The sequence below is a fragment of the Cnephaeus nilssonii genome (assembly GCF_951640355.1).
Source record: "Cnephaeus nilssonii genome assembly, chromosome: 19".
In the NCBI taxonomy this organism is placed as follows: Eukaryota; Metazoa; Chordata; class Mammalia; order Chiroptera; family Vespertilionidae; genus Cnephaeus; species Cnephaeus nilssonii.
Window position 1 is genome coordinate 13,965,017 of NC_137090.1, and position 17,230 is coordinate 13,982,246.

The window sequence follows — 17,230 nt, forward strand, 5'->3', positions numbered from 1 at the left end:
CCCAGACAGACCCCCACGTTCCAGGCTCAGCGGGGTTCAAGGCCTCCGTCTACTCTGTAGACAAATCCCAGACTTGGGGCTCACCTTCCACCGGCAGCCAGACTTAGATGAAGGCCTGGAGGCAGTGGCTGCTCCGGGCTAGAGATGCGAGGTGAGTGTGCAGAGGCAACAGCACTGACACCGAGCAAGGGCAGAGCCTGAGAGCAGTCCCTGGAGGCAGCTCAGGGCCCAGGTTCCCTGGGAAGGGCGAGGCACCAGCCATGGGGGGCCCGGAAGGAGCATGGGTCGGGGAATGCGTGGAAAGCTCCACAGGAAGAGAGCAGGGATGGGAAGGCCCCTCAGAAGCTGGCTCAGTAGGTGGGCAGTGGGCCTGGTGACCTGTAGGGTTAAAAGCACCCCTAGTGGCTCAACAGATCCCTGGCCCAGAAGGGAAGATGTGGCATCGGGTCGAGTGGGCGCCCTCCATCAGAGGAGCCACTGCTGACCCAGACCGGAGGGGCCCCCTGCTCCCTGCTGTGGAGCCCGGCACTGGCTCCTCGGCCCAGGTGCCTGGTGCTGGCTGGCACAGAGCCCAGCTGCTCCTCTTACACGGAGTGAAGCTGGGTCGGTACTGGCTCCTCGCTGGTGCCTGAGAGGACTGGGAAGGCGCCAAGTTTGCCCTGAAAGGGGGCAGCCTTGCCATGAGTCTTCAAAAGTTGCCCAGAGCTGTGATCACGACAGCCTTTCCTGCAGGGCGCTGCCAGGCAGGGGGGGAGGGGGCGCTGCCACTCGTGGGGAGGGGGGCGCTGCCACTCGGGGGGGGAAGGGGCACTCTAGCCCAAGCCGGGGCTGCCATTCGTTCCACGGCCACTTGCTGTCCACAGCAAAACCAGGAGGGCGGAGATTTTATTCAGCTGCTTCCTTTATTAGAAACAAGTGAGATGTATCAAGCGCAACAATGCATTTGGTATTTCTCCCCCCGCCCTGGAAATGGGGCCTCGCCCAGAGCCCAGAGAAAAGCCAAGACAAAAAGGTGAAGCTTCCCCCCTTCCCTGTCCAAGATGCAGCACCTGCAGTCATCCATACTTTTCATTTAATTGAATGAAATTGTCCCACAAAGCCTCCCAGGGGCAGTGTTTGCAGGCCCGCTTTCACTTTGCAGTAGGGCAAAACCGAGGCCTGGGGCCGCCTGTCTGGGGCAGGTGGGCACTGACCAGGTACAAAGCTGCCCCTCCCCTGGTCTGACCGCCCTTCGCCCTCTCCTAGACTGCAGCTTCCTGAAGCTGTCCAGGCCGTTGGGACACCCCTTGGGCTGGTTAAATGCTGGTCACCTTGGAGCAGCGAATTAAAGACACTGGGACACCCACCCTCGGGCTTCAGTGAACCAGCAAGTAAGGGGGCGTTGGCAGTTAGGAGGGAGGTGCAGAAAAGGCCTGGCATTTTCCATAAACCTACGTGTTGAAGTGGCTCCGTGTGGGCCGGCCTTCAAACCAGACATTAGCGTCTTTGAATGCAGGCATGTGTGGGTAACAAGCCCTATACAGACCTCAATCCAGAACCGAGGCTTCTTTTTCTAACCAGCTCTCCCGACACAGACAGGGAGGCCACGGGGATTTGCCAGGGAGTCAGGGATCAAATGCAGTCAATCCAAAGGCAGGAGATAAACATAGAGACACGCGTGTCCGAAAGCCCAGTGTCAGCAGGAGTAGAGGCGGCACAGGTACGAGGGCCACACCCGGAGGCTCTCCAATAGCAGCTGCCGGAGGCACGTCCAGGTCCCTCCCTTGTTTGGTTCTAGCCAGCCTGGCTCCACCATCCTGCAGTGCCTCGTGAGGAGGCCTTGAATCCCAAACAGTGGTTCTCTCTGACAAGTCCTGGGAGGGGTTGGTGAAGGACTCAGGGAGCAGCAGCCACTGAGCCAATTCCCGAAGGCCTGGTGGTGGTGCTGAGGGTGGGGCAGGGTCCTCACCATGAACGACAGTGGAGTCCAAGGAGGGGCCACGTGGTTTGGAGGGAGACACTGGGGCCTTTCCAGGAGATGTTTCTTCCAGAGGAGCCACAGGCCTCACAGTTTCCATCCCATGACCTGGGTCAACCCAGGCAAACTCCAGGGGCTGTTGTGCACCCCAGTTTCGGAGGCAGTCAGGCTAGCACGTGGCCCGGACAGGAAGTGTTTCCAAGTTTCAGGTCTGCCCCAGGTAGGAAAGAGCTGGGCACTGTCTTCTCTGATGTCCTTAGAAGCCTGCCCCGGGCGAGCTGCTCTGGGACTCGGGGCGTTGTGTCTGACGTCTCAGAAGCTGTAAGGCAAGCCTCCGCCTCTCTGACTCCTTCTGTCTGCGGAATGCAGCGAACATCTTGCTAAGAACAGCAGCTTCTTTGGTCTGGGTATCTTGGAGTCAGGAGTCAAAGGTCAGCCATGATCCTTGGTGCCTGCAGGTTGCAGAGCAGGGACAACAGGAGAAGGGAGGCCCCTAGAGGCCTGATGAAATCCCCATCCAGTCCACCAAGAGCGGGCAACACTGCAGCAGGTGGCACAGCCCTATGCCAAGCACACGATTTCTTCCAGCTTCGGGGACTGCAGAATGGACCTCTGGCCAACCTCACCAGAACCCACAGCCTCAAACAGCTCTGCCAGCCTGCAGAGCATGGCTGCAGTTGGTAAGACTAGACAGTCTGGCCTCCTGGCTAAGACTTCCTTCCCCCTACAAGTAGCCGAGAGGTGAAAGCAGCCAGGAAACCCTCACGCCACGTTATCCACCCACTTCCTTTCTCCTAGAGCAAAAGTCACATACAAACCTGGGTGTGGGTTGCTGACAATTCCACAGCCAAATCCTCCCTAAGCCAGTTGGCTGAGCACAAGTGAGGACTAGGAATGCCTACCCCGACAGCCACGTGACTGGAGGTCCCACTCCTGTGGGGAAACTGGCAGCATCAATAACCATCGTCACCACCACCACCAAATCCACCGAACATCGTCGGTGAAAACCACACTCAGACAATGGCAACGTGAAATCATTTCTGTTAAGTTCAGGTCGGCGTCTACCCACCACTCCTTGCCATTCCTTGCAGGCTGTCTTGGAAAGGAGCACAAGAGATGGCCAGTGGGTTGGAAGGCACAGCCAGGGGCCTGGGCACCCACACCGTCCCTGCCCAGCCACCCTGGGGGCGTGAGGGTGCTGGCTCTTCGCTCTGAGATGAGCTAACCAGGCCTTGCACTGACATGGTCTCCGCAAAGTCCCAAATGCTACAAGGAGGTCAAAGGTCCCCTTCAAACTGCCAGTCACCCCTGGAAATGGAAAAACAATCTCATGGGGGACTCATGCCTATAAGATTGGCAACAGCTGGCTAAAGAGTTGGCAGGATGACTTCCAACAGTGGGCAGGCCAAGCGGATGGAGAAGGGACTCACTTAATGAAACCTGCTTCCACAGATCATCACTGTGTTTCTGAATGCAGAGAAGGCCCCGGGCCTGCAGGAAAGCCTCTGAGTAGGACTGTCTCCACCGAGGGCTCCACCTGCAGTCTGTGAGATCAAGGCCCTCCCCAAAGCTTGGCACAGTCCCTCCACCTTACTCTGCCTTCTCGAAGCCAATCATTCCAGCCAGTTCAGATGGGGAACTGGATAGACTTGCCCACATCCCTTCTCCTGCTCCCCCGAGAAAAGCCAGAGCCTGCTCTCAGAAGAGAACAATTCCCTGTGGCAATGTGTATGTCTGGCACTGTCCTGGATTCTGATTTTCAGGAATGATCTGGATTCAGCTTTTCATTAGAGACCGAACATCCTTGTACATTTGGAACATGAAAGATATTTAAAATATTTATATATATATATAATATATACTTTTATTATTCACCCGTTAACTCCATAATATGCCAATCACGAGCTAGTTTTCAGCAGTTACATTCCCTTGATCACGGCTGCATAAGGATGTGATTAACTGGAAAACAGGGAGACCAGAGACACGGCCAGAGGTGACATCACGCAGCCTACGCCATCGCAAAACAATTGTCAAGTTCAGTGGCGGTTTGGTTAAGCCGGTTCACTTCTGTTCCCTTTGCCAGGGATTCTCACGTTTGTGAAAATTGGACCAACAAGTGGTGGGATTCCATTTCCTGGTTTGAATTCTCAGTGGCTTTATCCAGAATCTCACTGGCAACTGGTTACTGTAACACCAGCCCAACCTAGGAGAGCCAATCGGAGAGGCAGAGTTGAGTTGACAGTTGTTTGAAGCCTCTCCCACTTCCCCACGGACCTGAAGTGCCAAATGGCTGAGCCCAGTGCTGCTTGGCTGTGGGAGCAGACTCACAGCCAAGGCTCACGCTCAACCTATACAGTGACCACATCCTTTAAGGAGAGCAGCTGCCAGCATCTCGAGCACTGGTCAGCAGGCCTCTGGCCAGCACGTATTTTGTTAACTGCTGACCACACGATGGTCCTGGGCTGCCCTTTGGAGCTGGTGGAGGAAGAAGGGCTGAGGTGGGTGGAAGAAGGGCTGGGATGAGGGCAGCAGCCCAGCAGAGGGAAAAATCCTCAGCCCTCAGACCCTAGACTTCCTGGCTAACAGGGCAGTTCACTTGCAGGGTTCCCTGAGACAGTCCCAATGCCCTGCCCCCAGCCAGCTGAAGGGACTCACTGTGGGAGGAGAAGCTGGAGACCACCTTCCTGCTTCTGTGGCTCTGGAGCCCAACCCTCTGCCACCCCCACACTAGTCTGGCCATCGAGGGAGGGGGCTTGCAGGGGGCCGAACACCAGCTAACAAGGGCCCAGACTGATGCTGGATCCCAGACCCATGCCCTGCCTTTGCTCCACCAACTCCCTGGCCTGGGCAGGCCCAGGAGCTTACGTACCTTCTCTGCCCCCATGCTGGGGCACTTCCAATTGTAAAGGTAATACTGCAGGTTGCCGTCCCCTATGCCGAACTTTAGCTTCTCCAAGAAGGTTTTGTTCTCCATGAGATCCAGTGCATTGAACACGTCAAACCCTTTCTGTACAGCGGCAAGGAGCAGAGAATAGGTGAGGAGAGGAAAAAGCTGCCTCACCTTCCTGCCCTTTTCTATCCTGTCAGAACCACCCCAACGGGGCCGCAGAGCCCTCTTCCTTCAAAGCTCTGGCTGCTTCCGTGTTGAATTCCAACTCCAGAGAGCGCCCGCTCGCCAGTGACGGCTCTCAGGACACCGAGGCCACCCTACCTGCCTCCCCAGTGAGCCTCCAAGCACGCTGTGTACTTGGTGTCCAAGCCTCTGCTCCCATTGTTCCGGCCGCACTTCCCTGAAATACTCGAGTAACTCCCACAGTCCTCTCTGGAGACCAAGCCCGGAACCCCTTCCCTGGAGAAGCTAGCTCCTGTCAGCACTTGCACTGCTCCCTCACTCCCTGGACACCTCAACTCTTAGGCCTTCAGTGAACACCTGTGATTTCAGGACACTGTGATGAAGACACTGCCTACCCCTCACCACCGTGACCAGAAGCTCTCCCAGGGCAGGGACGGGACTGTCCATCGTCTAGCTCAGCGGTCGCCAACCGGTGGTCCATGGACCTCTAGAGGTCCATGAGGTCCGAAAGGTTGCAACCGCTGGTCTAGCTGCCCCACCGTGGGCTGGGCTCCCTGCAGGCAGACCCATAATGAAGGACTGACTGAGGACGACACCAAGACACCTGGGCCCCTCCCCCATGCTCTACAGTCAGCGCTCCAATGACTCACCACGACAGAGACCAATCTCCCCATTCCCACGCTGGGGAAGTCGTAAGGACCCCTCTCCTCCCCGAGCAGGCCTGGCTATTCAGGCTCCTTGGCAGCGCCTCCCGTGAGAACGAAACTCACTGAAATAAATCAGGAGGAGTTCAAAGCCTTCACTTCATGTGGATGCTCCTTGCTCCCTCCTAGTTTCTAGCTGCTGGCTGACAACTGCTGGGCTCTTCCCTAAGCAGAGCAAGAGGACAAGGTAGGCTCCAAGCTCCTGGCCCATGGGCAGCTAAACCCTGAGCTGTGCTCACCACCATTCCACTGCCAGTGCCCCCCAGAGCTGACCCTCCCTCCAGTCTGCTCCTCACCATTTTGGCGAGAACAAGGGCGTCACTCATGAGGTCTAGAAGAGGGGTCTGGGTGTGAACATTGTAGAAAGAATAAGCAGCCTTTAGACTCTTGTGGGTTGGATGGTTCATGATGGTGGAGGGAAGCGTATAAAAGCTCAGGAAATCCGTCACCTCACCATTTGCATTCTGAAGGGAAGACAGCAAAAGGAGGCAATGTCACACATGCACGGGAATCCTGTAGTCTGGGAACAAATGGTTTTCTCTTGCTCTCACGTCACCCACCGGCAGCTCTGCCCCCCTAAACAATTGGGTGGAAACTGAAACAGAATCTGCAGGGAGGAGAAAAGACACTGGCCGGGGCACTTGAGGACAGAGCCAGAAGGAAAATCCAGGCTAGAATGTGGGCTGAATCTGTCAGCTCTCTCTCCTGGCCTGCGCTTCCCCAGGGACTTCTTGTGGCTCACATTCCCCCGAAGTGTGACCCCAAGGCCTGACCAGCACTACCTCAAGCCACGAAGGCAAGGATTGCAGGCTTACCTAAGAGGGGCTCAGTTCTTTGTCACCAGTGGGGACAGGGGTGGTGGGAGGGAGAAGGGCTCACAGCAAGGCCAGAGGAATCATTTTAGCAAATGCAAACTACGACTTCCTGTCTTTAGGGAGGAGCAAGCATGGATGGCCAAGGGAGTCTAGGGTGCCAACATGCCCGTCAATCGGTTGTTCAGTCACTGAGGCCAGGAAACCTAGCCGCCTGAGGAGGATGCCTCTCTGTGAGTGGCCAGAGGCCTGGAACACCCCTCCCCACTCACCTCCACCACGAACGTGTCAATGATGTTCTCCTGAGGGTAGAACCAGTGTTCCACCTCCTCCCGGCTCATGACTGGCGTGAGGTGAAACTGCTTCAGGTACCTGGTGAGGAGCTGGTGAACTACTGGAATGTCCTTTTTCTCCATTGGTCGCAGTCCAGCTGTTTTGGGAGACTGGAAGGCAGACAGACAAAACAGCATCAGATGTGCTGACTGGGAGCATCCTGACTCCTCTCAGGTCCTACGGGCACCAAAAATGTCAAGTCTCCCTTGTTACCCGGCTTTGGATCTATCTACCCAGGCCCTCACACAGAATCCTCAGTCCCCTTGGCAACTCCCTCTCTCCCACTGTCCATATCCGCTCAGGTACAAGTCTTGCTTCTCCAGTGTCTTTTGGCCTTTTCTCTCCTAGTTAAGGCTGTGGCTTCAACCTCTCATCCACATGCCCTAGGCCGTCTTCCTAAGAAGCACAACCCACCACACCCCACCCTTGTTCCAAACTCAACACAGAGCACAGGACCTTCTATCCCTGAACCGTCTGGCTGTTCTGACTGTGCCTTCTGTCCTCCCAGTTCAGTGGTTCTCAACAGAGCAGCTCTGCCTCCCTGGCTCCCCACCCCAGGACATTTGACAACACCGGAAGACATTTTTGGTTGTTAAAACCAGCAGGAGAGGTACTACTAGCATCTGATGGGCAGAAGCCAGGGATGCTGCTAAAGCATCCTACATGCTGCCCAGGACAGCCCCCAGGACAAAGAATGACCCAGCACAAAGCGTGAGCGGTGCCAAGACGGAAGGAAGCCCAGGCCACCCGATGGGTGCGCTGGGGAGGCCCAGCCCAGTGCTACCCCTGGGCTTCAACGGAGACTTTCTTGGCTCCTCTGAGCCCTCACCGCCTCCTCCCAGGGAACTGAACCGTCCTATCCGTGTCTCCTATAGATTCAGAGCGCCTCACAGACGGCTCTCGGCTGCAGGCACTGTGAAACCCCCGGGCCCACATCTGTACCGGGTGCTTGTTTTACCAACTTGAATGCCACTGCACTAGCAGTCCCCCAACAGAACACTCATGCAAGTTAAATTCAGAAGAAAAGCACTGACTTCCCGGAATTTGCCCTCAAACAGAAAAAGAGAAAAAAAGGCTTCGGTGGAATGAGGCCCTGTGATGCTCTGAAGTTAATACTGGGGCTGAGAGAATAGTTCCAAAGACTGGATCTGTGAAGTGGGGTCAGCCAAATCTGAAAACAGGGTGGAGTTAGAATGTATATGCCTCCGGCACTGCCTGATGTAACTGCTTCCCTGTGTAGGCACTGCTTTTCAAACAGCAGGTTCCGGACTTGTCGCTGCTGAAATTCCTCGCTCATCCTGGTGCTGCTGGGGACAGTGACTGACTTGTTTCTACAAGCAGCTCCCACAGTGACCCTACAGCAGTCACGCCGAGGTTCCTTCGCCAAGGCGGGGAGACCAGAGGCATTCTTTGGTTGCTACACACCTTAAGAATGCTCTCCAATGACCTAGAAATCAGGACAACTCTGTCATAATAACCGAACTCGGCCCCCCGAACCTGCTGCTTTTGGACAGTCTAACCGCTGCAATACTCCCTCAAAATGGGACACAAATGACCCCAATCCAGTGATGGGTTAGCTTGATCCCAGGGTGACTAATCCAGTTGAGTGGCTTAACCCAGTCCAGGCAGGCAGCCCTCTCATAAGCCAACACCCAATAACTGTGATGCTGCCTGAAGAGGCCTGAGGGAACAGGAGCGCTCTGAAGATCCATTAGGACCTGGAAGCCAGATGCACCTGGAGAGCATGAACACTGGTTTTGCTGGGAAACTAGGCAAATTGAGGTTCAGAACAGAAAACCAGCTCCCTCCGGGTTGCCCATCCTTTGATGGCAAAACCTGGATGGAGGCATTGGCGTTAGAAATCTGGGCTTCCCTCCAAGCACAGATCATCCGTCCTCACCTGACTTGGCAGAGGGGGCAGCAGACACTCTACGGCTTAGTTACACTGGGCTCTGGGAGGCAGTGCAGTTCAGTGAGTGGACTCGTCTTTCTATTTAGGCACATTTAGGCTAAAAGTGCAGAAAAGAGGTGTTCTCTGAGCCCATCAACAGAGAAGCTAGCCCAGGTGCAGGCGGACTGAGGAAGTCAAACTAAAATAAAGCCCTTGCTACAGGCGATAGAAAACAATGGAAATGCAAAGTCAGGAATTTGGAAACTACGGGTTGAGTCCGTTTTCTGACCCCTCCCCCAACCCAAAGCCTTGCTCCTCTCCTGCTGAGGACCAGGCTCCTCAGTTCTCTCTTGCCCCCGCCCAGCGCCCTGGAGCACCACTGGCCTCGGGCAGTCGGTAGAGCTTCATGGTTCGCTGCATGGTCATGTTTCTGCTCAAGTGGGAGAACTTCACTTCAATCAGCTTCCGTGGGTTTAGGGACCGATGCCAGTACCTGTAGGGGCACAATGTCCTGTCCTCAGTGGATTCTGGCAAGTCCCATTAAGAGAACAATGACTATTTTTAACAATAAAGATAAATTTAAAAAATAAAATGGCAAAGTACCAAAAAAAAAAAAAAAAAAAAAAGACAATGGCATGGAGATCCCCAGATGGCCAGCAGGTGGCACAAGAGACACACATCTCTTGAGCCAGTGGCATTGCCCTGCTCTCCAACACCCTCCACCCTGCAGTGAATGTGGAGCGGCCAGAGCTCTTCCTGGATTCTCTTTCTCCCTGTTTTTCTTTCTCAATTTCAGAAGCAGCTCCTGTTACAGTAGCTGCCTGGGAAGAGCACACCCCACTCCTGGAATCAAGTCAATGGAAAAGACATAAAGGACTTACAGTTCTCTACAAACGTTTAGCCGCCTCCTCCCTCCCCTACTGCCGTTGCCTGGTGTTTTTACTTTTGAAGTTCTCAAGGCACAGGCTGTGATTGTTTCAAACAACTTTCTGAGTCAGAGGTTCTCCTTGGGTCACACGGGGATCAGACATGCTCTCTTTGGCCCACACAATATTCACAACAAAACTGAGCCAACCATTAAAACTTGCGGACATATACCATAAAAATCCAGATTTGGGCTTGTCCTTAAAAACTAAAACAAAACCACAGCAGATTGACCTCTTATTTCCAAATGGCAGGAATGAACAGGAGCCGAGAATGGCTAATCCCTTTGGAAAGGGCATGATGTACTTCCCCGTCTGCCCTTCCTAACTGCACTCCTCCATGCTTCCTACCTGCTCCTGTGGGTACCCACAACCCCTCGTATCAGACACCAGAGAAGCAAGATGTTCTCGGGCAAGCACTGGGCTGAGGCCGAGATGTGACCGCCAGTGACACAGCTCAACTACAGGGACATGCCGGGGGAACAGGAGCGATCCGATCTGAAGATTGCTGGGCCTGCGGGGCCTGCAGGAGGACTGTTACCTGCAGGTGCCGACAGGCTTTGGTAAGACCACCCCAGCAGTGTAAACAGCTTGGAAAATGCCCTCCAGGTGAACCCGCCGGGTTATCTCCCGGATCAGGACAGGAGCCACCCTCTTGGAACGCAGCTTCTTGTGGACACACAGGAAGTTGATCTCCACCATCTTCTTCTCTCTAAAGAGAGAAAAACCATGACCAGGCTTTGAACAGGTAAGGCAATCCCTACAAGCACGTGCAGCCACCCTGCAGGGACCGGGCCTTCAGCGCAGGCACGTGCTCTGCCACCATCAGGCTCAGCAGTCGGTGCTTGGACTCTTTGCCTCGGCTCTGCTGCACCAGGCAAGGAGCCGCTCTCACCACAACCCAGACTATTTCCAGAGGTGAAGTGGGACTCAAGCAAACTGCTCTATTTGAAGGCACTGCCAGCATCTCCCTGATGGATCTTCAGTGGCAGGCTGGGGGAGCCCCACCTTCAGCAGACAGAAAAAGTCGCAGAGTAAGTCGAGGGTATTCTAGGATTGCAAGCGTTTTGACACCAACAAGAATCCACAACCCATAAGTCTAGAAGACTATGGCAGATGGTTCTGACATTTCCAGGGAGAATGAAGGCCTCATGACTCTCTGAATGAGAGCCCCCTGGCTCCGGCCCATTGCTGAAGCTGCTCAAGTACATCAACACGTGCTAATGCAAGTGCAAACGCTGAGCTCCTGGTCAGGTCGTGCACTGGCCCTCAGGGAGGCCCTCATCCAGCCCAGGTCCCCGACAAGAGAATCAGCAACAGTTGAGAGTAAAATAGACGGTTCTTACTATGAATTTCTATTCCCAGGCCTGAGTTCCCTCCCTTCATGGACCTTCCCTCTTTCTTTTGTGGAAGGTGTGTGTACCTGTTTTTCTTCCTCTCCCTCCCAGACGGACCAGGATGGTAGGGATGTGGGAGTTGGGGGATGGTGCTGGTGCTTACGTGTCATAGATGTGGATGTTTGCTGGGATGGCGCTGATGAACCCAACCAGTTTTCGACTTGAGACCACTCGAACCCCACAGTGCCACTGGGGGAGCCAGCCAGGCGGCCGGAGAGCCCTAGAAGAGACAGGGGCTGTGGTGCTGCTCGCCAGCAGGCAGGGCGGGCTGTTTGGGGTCCACAGCTGAGTTTGGTTCTAACCTTCTGCTACCACGTCCCTGGGGGTTAGCACCTAAATTCCCTTTAGGGTCAAGCCCTCCTGGACACAGTGGAAGTGAGTCAGTCCCTTCTTGCTGCTCAGCCCACTTGGCCTACTTACCCACCCAATCCAGGCTGTCATACTGAGGTTTTATATCTGATCCAACTTTGTATTCACTCACTCTGACAGCTTAGGCCAGAGAACTGGCCTCCTTGGCTCTGAGTCCAGTGGGTCCCGTGGTTGGGAGCCAATCATGGAGCCCCTGAAACACTGGTCTGCATCTGCCCTCCGGGCCCCATCACTCCCCTCTTTCTGCTTGCCGGTCTTTCTTTCCCTCCTCCATCCCCTCTACATTCCAGCCTCTCTACACGTCAGCCTCATTCCTCTACCTTCCTGGATGTTAAATATGGCCCAGGATGATGGATGGTTCAGCCACACAAGGCCATTTTCATACAACCGAGCGTACTCAGAAAATGGATAGAAAATGATCCCTTTTTAATTTTTTAAATATCAGTAGCTTTCATTGCTCTTCCCCTTCTTACACAAAGTCCCCATAGACGAGATGATCTTTTCTTCTGGGTAACAATTCCACAAAGTCTCCCTCACCCAGTCATTCTATCTTAAATAAGGTTTCGATGCTAAGCTCCACTAGAAGCAAGTCTCCTTCAGATGCAGGAACTCAGAAATTACACACTAACTTGCCATTCAAAGGCTGGCTCAGTGGGGATGAAAAATCTGGGGCTCTGTGGTGGTTCTGCTCTCTGGCTTGGCCCAGCACTGTAAGAAAGCCCTTAAACTCACCATAAAAGAAATTCCGGGGAATAATCAAATCGGAACATGTTGTCATCATCTTCCACGTAATTCTCATTCAGGAGGGTGTATAATTCTTTCAGCTGTAGAGAAACAGGTGCTGTCTTAGAGGTATTCTGCCAGATGGGGGCCAACTCTGATACCCTGGGGCTCCAAGCTTTTCAGAAGGACAAGGCAAACTACCCAAAACTATTTATAATCTCACAAATCCTTTCCATCCCAGGCATGGCAGGGACTCTTCTGAAATGAGCACATGAGCACCGCAGTTGTAATAGAAAACTGAGCCACAGGGGTAGAGTGGCCCACTTAAGTACATAAAGTGACAGACAACCAAGAATGTCATCCAACTAACCAACACCTCCTCGTTAAGACAAGGGAATGAATGAATGAACGAACGAATGAATGACGAACAAACAAAATGTGGCCCTGGCCAGTGTGGCTCAGTTGGGTGGGCACTATCCCATGCACCAAAGGGTCGCCGGTTCGATTCCCAGTCAGGGCACATGCCTAGGATCCGGGTTTGGCATGTGCTCTGAATCCAGGAGGCAACTGACAGATGTTTCTCTCAGTTTTCCTCCTCTCCCTGCCCCCATCTCTCTCCCCCGATTTCCCTCTCTCTCTAAAACCAATTAAAAAAAATAAAAATGAAAGCTTGAAAAAAGGATAGCCACTTTGAAGAGCTATAGTGGTAAACTCTCAACCTGCCAGAGAGGCCAAGTGCTATTTCTGTGGTGTTGGGCAGGCCCCAGAGGCAATACTAGCAGGGTGTGTGTGTGTGTGTGTGTGTGTGTGTGTGTGTGAGAGAGAGAGAGATACCAGCCAGCCAGCCAGGGTTAGTACTTGCTTTTAACTGAGGAAATAATTGGGTTTGTGTGTGGGGGGGTCTGCTCAGACCTGTTTGGCTCAGCTCTTAAGAGAGTCCTTGAAGAAGGTTGAGTAGAAGCTGTCTCCATGACTGCAGGACTCTCTGTGAAAGTGCCCAATCCACACTGGCCTGCCCGGGACTACTCACCACACCACGGTCCCCCAGGTCCAAGGCATCCCAGGTGAAGCCCTGGGGCAGGGTGTAGGGCTCCTGGCGGATGTTGTCTTTGTCAGGCTCCACGGGACCATGGGTGTTCACTACTTCTCCTGGAAGAAGAGCACAGCCATGAGCCTGACCCGCTGCCTCCTGGGGGAGGGAAGGAGCTCAGTTCACAAATCAACCAGAACAAGTTCCTCCTGTCCCCAGGAGCCCCCCATCTGAAGAACACTCTGTGCTTGGCAACTGCAGACCATCTCTCCAGCTTCCCTTGGCCCCTAACTAAGGGCCAATTCATGGCAAAACTTCAGAACAATCACTGGATCCAAGGTGGCTGGTTTTCTGGAAATCCTTTTCTATCTCCCTCTGGTTACTGAGGGACAAACATTAATCTTGACTAATTTGGCTTCCTGCCTCCTGGTTGGTGCAGAGTGCTGTCATGGCCCTGGCCCATCAACCTCGATGAATTGAGAAGAAGTTGTAACAAAGCTGCTTTTGTGACAACAGCAACAATGTACTGGGCCCATTCCTGAACCAGATGATGGCATCTAGGCGCCAGGCTGGATCCTGGCCCTGCCAGCCTTAGCTTTTAGCAATGTGGCCAGTTAACAGCTACTGCCAACTCGGGTCCTCAGGGTTTACAGAGTCCTGCGAGGACCTTTAGGCTGAATCACCGAGTCCACACAATGCTGCCGGGAAGTTAGGCTCTGACACAACACTCCCCCCTGGACAGACACCGCTGCTCTGTGGAATGTGTAGGGAGTGCTTGGGGGTGCTGAGGAGATACAGCTCCGATTCCCACCCACAGCCGAATCAGTCATTTGATAAACGTTGGACATCAAACACTCAATTTTGGCTGTTGGAGCTATTTAGTTTCTACAATTCAGAGCTTACTTATGTTCACACCTGGAAGAATGCAGAGTTTAGTACATTTTGAAAACTGAGTCTTCAAAAGGAACCCACTCAGTACACTGTTTGCTTCTAGCATAAGACACTATAGACACTCACTTCATGCTTTTACTGACTTTCAAACTCCTGGCCGAATAGATCATTCTAATGTGTAACAGGCAGCTCTCGACCCGCCCAGTAGCATATCTGTGGGGCAGGTGAAGTAGAAATGGCCAGCTATGGCTATGAGTTGAGGACAACACCTTCAGCACTAACCATCCAACTCTTTCACTCACATTTACTGAACACCAGTGTGCATCAGACATCATGCACCAGGATATAGCCAGGAAAAGACAAGGTCCCCGACTCTACAAGATGTACCACCTTCTGGGAAAATATTCAAGAAATGAAACATGACAAACATGCTAAGGGTCACAAACTGGAAATTACAGGCAACACTGGGGGGATTACATAGCAGAGAAGCAGCCGGCTACCTATTTACAATCTGGCTCCCCAGCAGGTTTGTTTAGGCGAGAGCTGGTATTTTTCTTCCTTAGTTTAGAAACTGGCCTTTTGGTTTATTCATAAAGTGGCCCTTGTGAAGGAGTTCAATATAAGTCAATCCACTTCCGATTTACTGCCATATAAAATCTGAGTGTACAAAGCCAAGGGCCAGGTCCTTGGAAAGTACCAAGGATTTCTACTCTCATCTTATCTAGTTGCAAGTTTGTTTTTCCTTATACTGAACTTTCTTTTCCAAAATACATTTAAGTTCAGAATCTTTTTGCTATTATTATTTTCCTAAATTATTTCATGGATAAGATACCAGTGGTCTTCCCCACGGTACAGTCAGTTAGGCACCCTTACCAGCAGGGACATGTTCTGAGAAATGCATCATTAGGTGATTTCTCCTAGTGCGAGCATCACAGAGTGCAGTTAGACAAACCTAGATGGTATAGCCCACCACACACCTCGGCTCTATTGTATAGCCCATTGCTCCTAGGCTACAAGCCTGTATAGCACAATACTGCACAAAACAACACAACATTAAATCAAGCACAAAAGAAAATGATGGAATCAAGAAATGTGGTAAACACAAGATGTAGAAGGCTGCTGTCAGCATAATACCACATACTGTTTTCAGCAAATGACTTTTTTTTTATAAGTAGAAAGAGTATACTCTAAAATAACAATAAACAGCATAGTTTAGTAAATACATAAATCAGTAACATTGCCAGTTATTATTATCAAGTATTATGTACTATACACAATTACTTGTGTTATACTTTTATACAACTGGCAGTGCAGGTGTATTTACACCAACATCACCACAAATACATGAGCAATGTGTTGTGCTACAATGTCATTAGGGGATAAGGCTTTTTCAGTTCCATTATAGTCTTATGAGACCACCATTGTATACGTGGTCCATTCTTTTTTTTAAAAAAAATATATTTTTATTGATTTCAGATAAAGGGAGAGGGAGAAAGAGTTAGAAACATCAATAAGAGAATCATTGGTGGGCTGCCTCTTGCACGCCCCCTACTGGGGACTGAATCCACAACCCAGCCATGTGCCCTAACCAGAAATCGAACCCAGGACCTCTTGGTCCATGGGATGATGCTCAATCCACTGAACCATACCAGCCGGGCTGTGTGGTCCAGTCTTCATTGAAACATTATTGTGCAGCACATGACTGTACTATAATAATCTCAAGGCCAAATCTTTTAATTTAGGCTGGTTACTAGGTCCTGCGTGCAACAAGCATTTCCATTCACTCCTTCACCACTTGTTCATGAAATCTTAGAATGCACCAGTTCTGTGGCAAGAGCTGGCAAATGAAATGGACAAAGGTGACTTTTAAAAAGTAAAATGAGCCCTAGCCGGTTTGGCTCAGTGGATAGAGCGTTGGCCTGTGGACTGAAGAGTCCCGGGTTTGATTCCGGTCAAAGGTATATGCCTGGGTTGCAGGCTTGATCCCCAGTGGAGGATGTGCAGGAGACAGCCAATCAATGATTCTCTCTCATCATTGATTTTTCCATCTCTCTCTCCTCCTCCCTTCCTCTCTGAAATCAATAAAAAATATATATTTTTAAAAAGTGCTTAGCCGGCGTGGCTCAGGGGTTGAGTATTGACCTGTGAACCAGGAGGTCACATTCAATTCCAGGTCAGAGCACATGTCTGGGTTGCAGGCTCCATCCCCAGTGTGGGGCATGCAGGAGGCAGCCAATCAATGATTCTCACTCATCATTGATGTTTCTTTCATTCCTTCTCCCTTCCTCTCTGAAATCAATAAAAATATATATTTTTAAAAAAGTAAAAGGAGCCCTGGCTATGTAGCTCAGTTGGTTAGAGCCGTGGTCGGCAAACTGCGGCTCGCAAGCCACATGCAGCTCTCTGGCCCCTTGAGTGTGGCTCTTCCACAAAATACCAAGGCCTGGGCGAGTCTATTTTGAAAAAGTGGCGTTAGAAGAAGTTTAAGTTTAAAAAATTTGGTTCTCAAAAGAAATTTCAATAGTTGTATTGTTGATATTTGGCTCTGTTGACTAATGAGTTTGCCCACCACTGGAGAGCATTGCCCTGATATGGCCAAGGTTGCGGATTCGATCCCTGGTCATACAAAAATCGACCAATGAATGCATGAATAAGTAGAACAACAAACTGATGTTTCTTTCTCTCTCTCTCTCTCTCTCTCTCTCTCTCTCTCTCTCTCTCTCTCCCCCCCCTTCCACCATCCCTCTCTAAAATCAATAAATTAAAAAAAAAACTTTTTAAAATAAAAATGAAATGATATCCGAAAAAGAGATTAAAAAATTTATTTGGAGCACACATAATTGTCACACAGCCTAAAACACTTGCTGTTTAGAAGTCCTTTAAATGGGGAATTTAGGGTGATTTTAAACTTCTAAAGAATTCTAGGTCTCTTTAGTGGAAAACAATTTATATCAGTCCCAACAAGGTAGGGAGTGGTGAAAACACGGCTCAATTGAAATACTTGAATTTTACAATCATTAGCCCATTTCAGTGGAAAATACAAAGGCAACTAGCTAGAAATCGCACAACACCAAGGGCACTCACAGGAGGAGGGTAGCACCTCAGTCACGCAGAGCAGCTGACACCA

At 51.7% G+C, this 17,230-nt stretch overlaps 1 protein-coding gene across 1 annotated transcript in view; it reads right to left on the minus strand.

The window, feature by feature from the left end:
* Positions 1-831: 831 nt before the first annotated feature.
* Positions 832-17,230, minus strand: part of NMT1 (N-myristoyltransferase 1) — a 41,036-nt gene continuing 24,637 nt past the window's right edge. Inside the window, exons 4-12 of the mRNA XM_079797171.1 lie at positions 13,213-13,331; positions 12,192-12,283; positions 11,194-11,310; positions 10,235-10,405; positions 9,155-9,263; positions 6,819-6,989; positions 6,031-6,198; positions 4,827-4,964; positions 832-4,160 (exon numbers count right to left, since the gene is read on the minus strand). Coding sequence (XP_079653297.1) covers positions 4,140-4,160; positions 4,827-4,964; positions 6,031-6,198; positions 6,819-6,989; positions 9,155-9,263; positions 10,235-10,405; positions 11,194-11,310; positions 12,192-12,283; positions 13,213-13,331 — 1,106 coding nt within the window. The 3' untranslated portion in view covers positions 832-4,139. The remainder of the gene's footprint in view (positions 4,161-4,826; positions 4,965-6,030; positions 6,199-6,818; positions 6,990-9,154; positions 9,264-10,234; positions 10,406-11,193; positions 11,311-12,191; positions 12,284-13,212; positions 13,332-17,230) is intronic.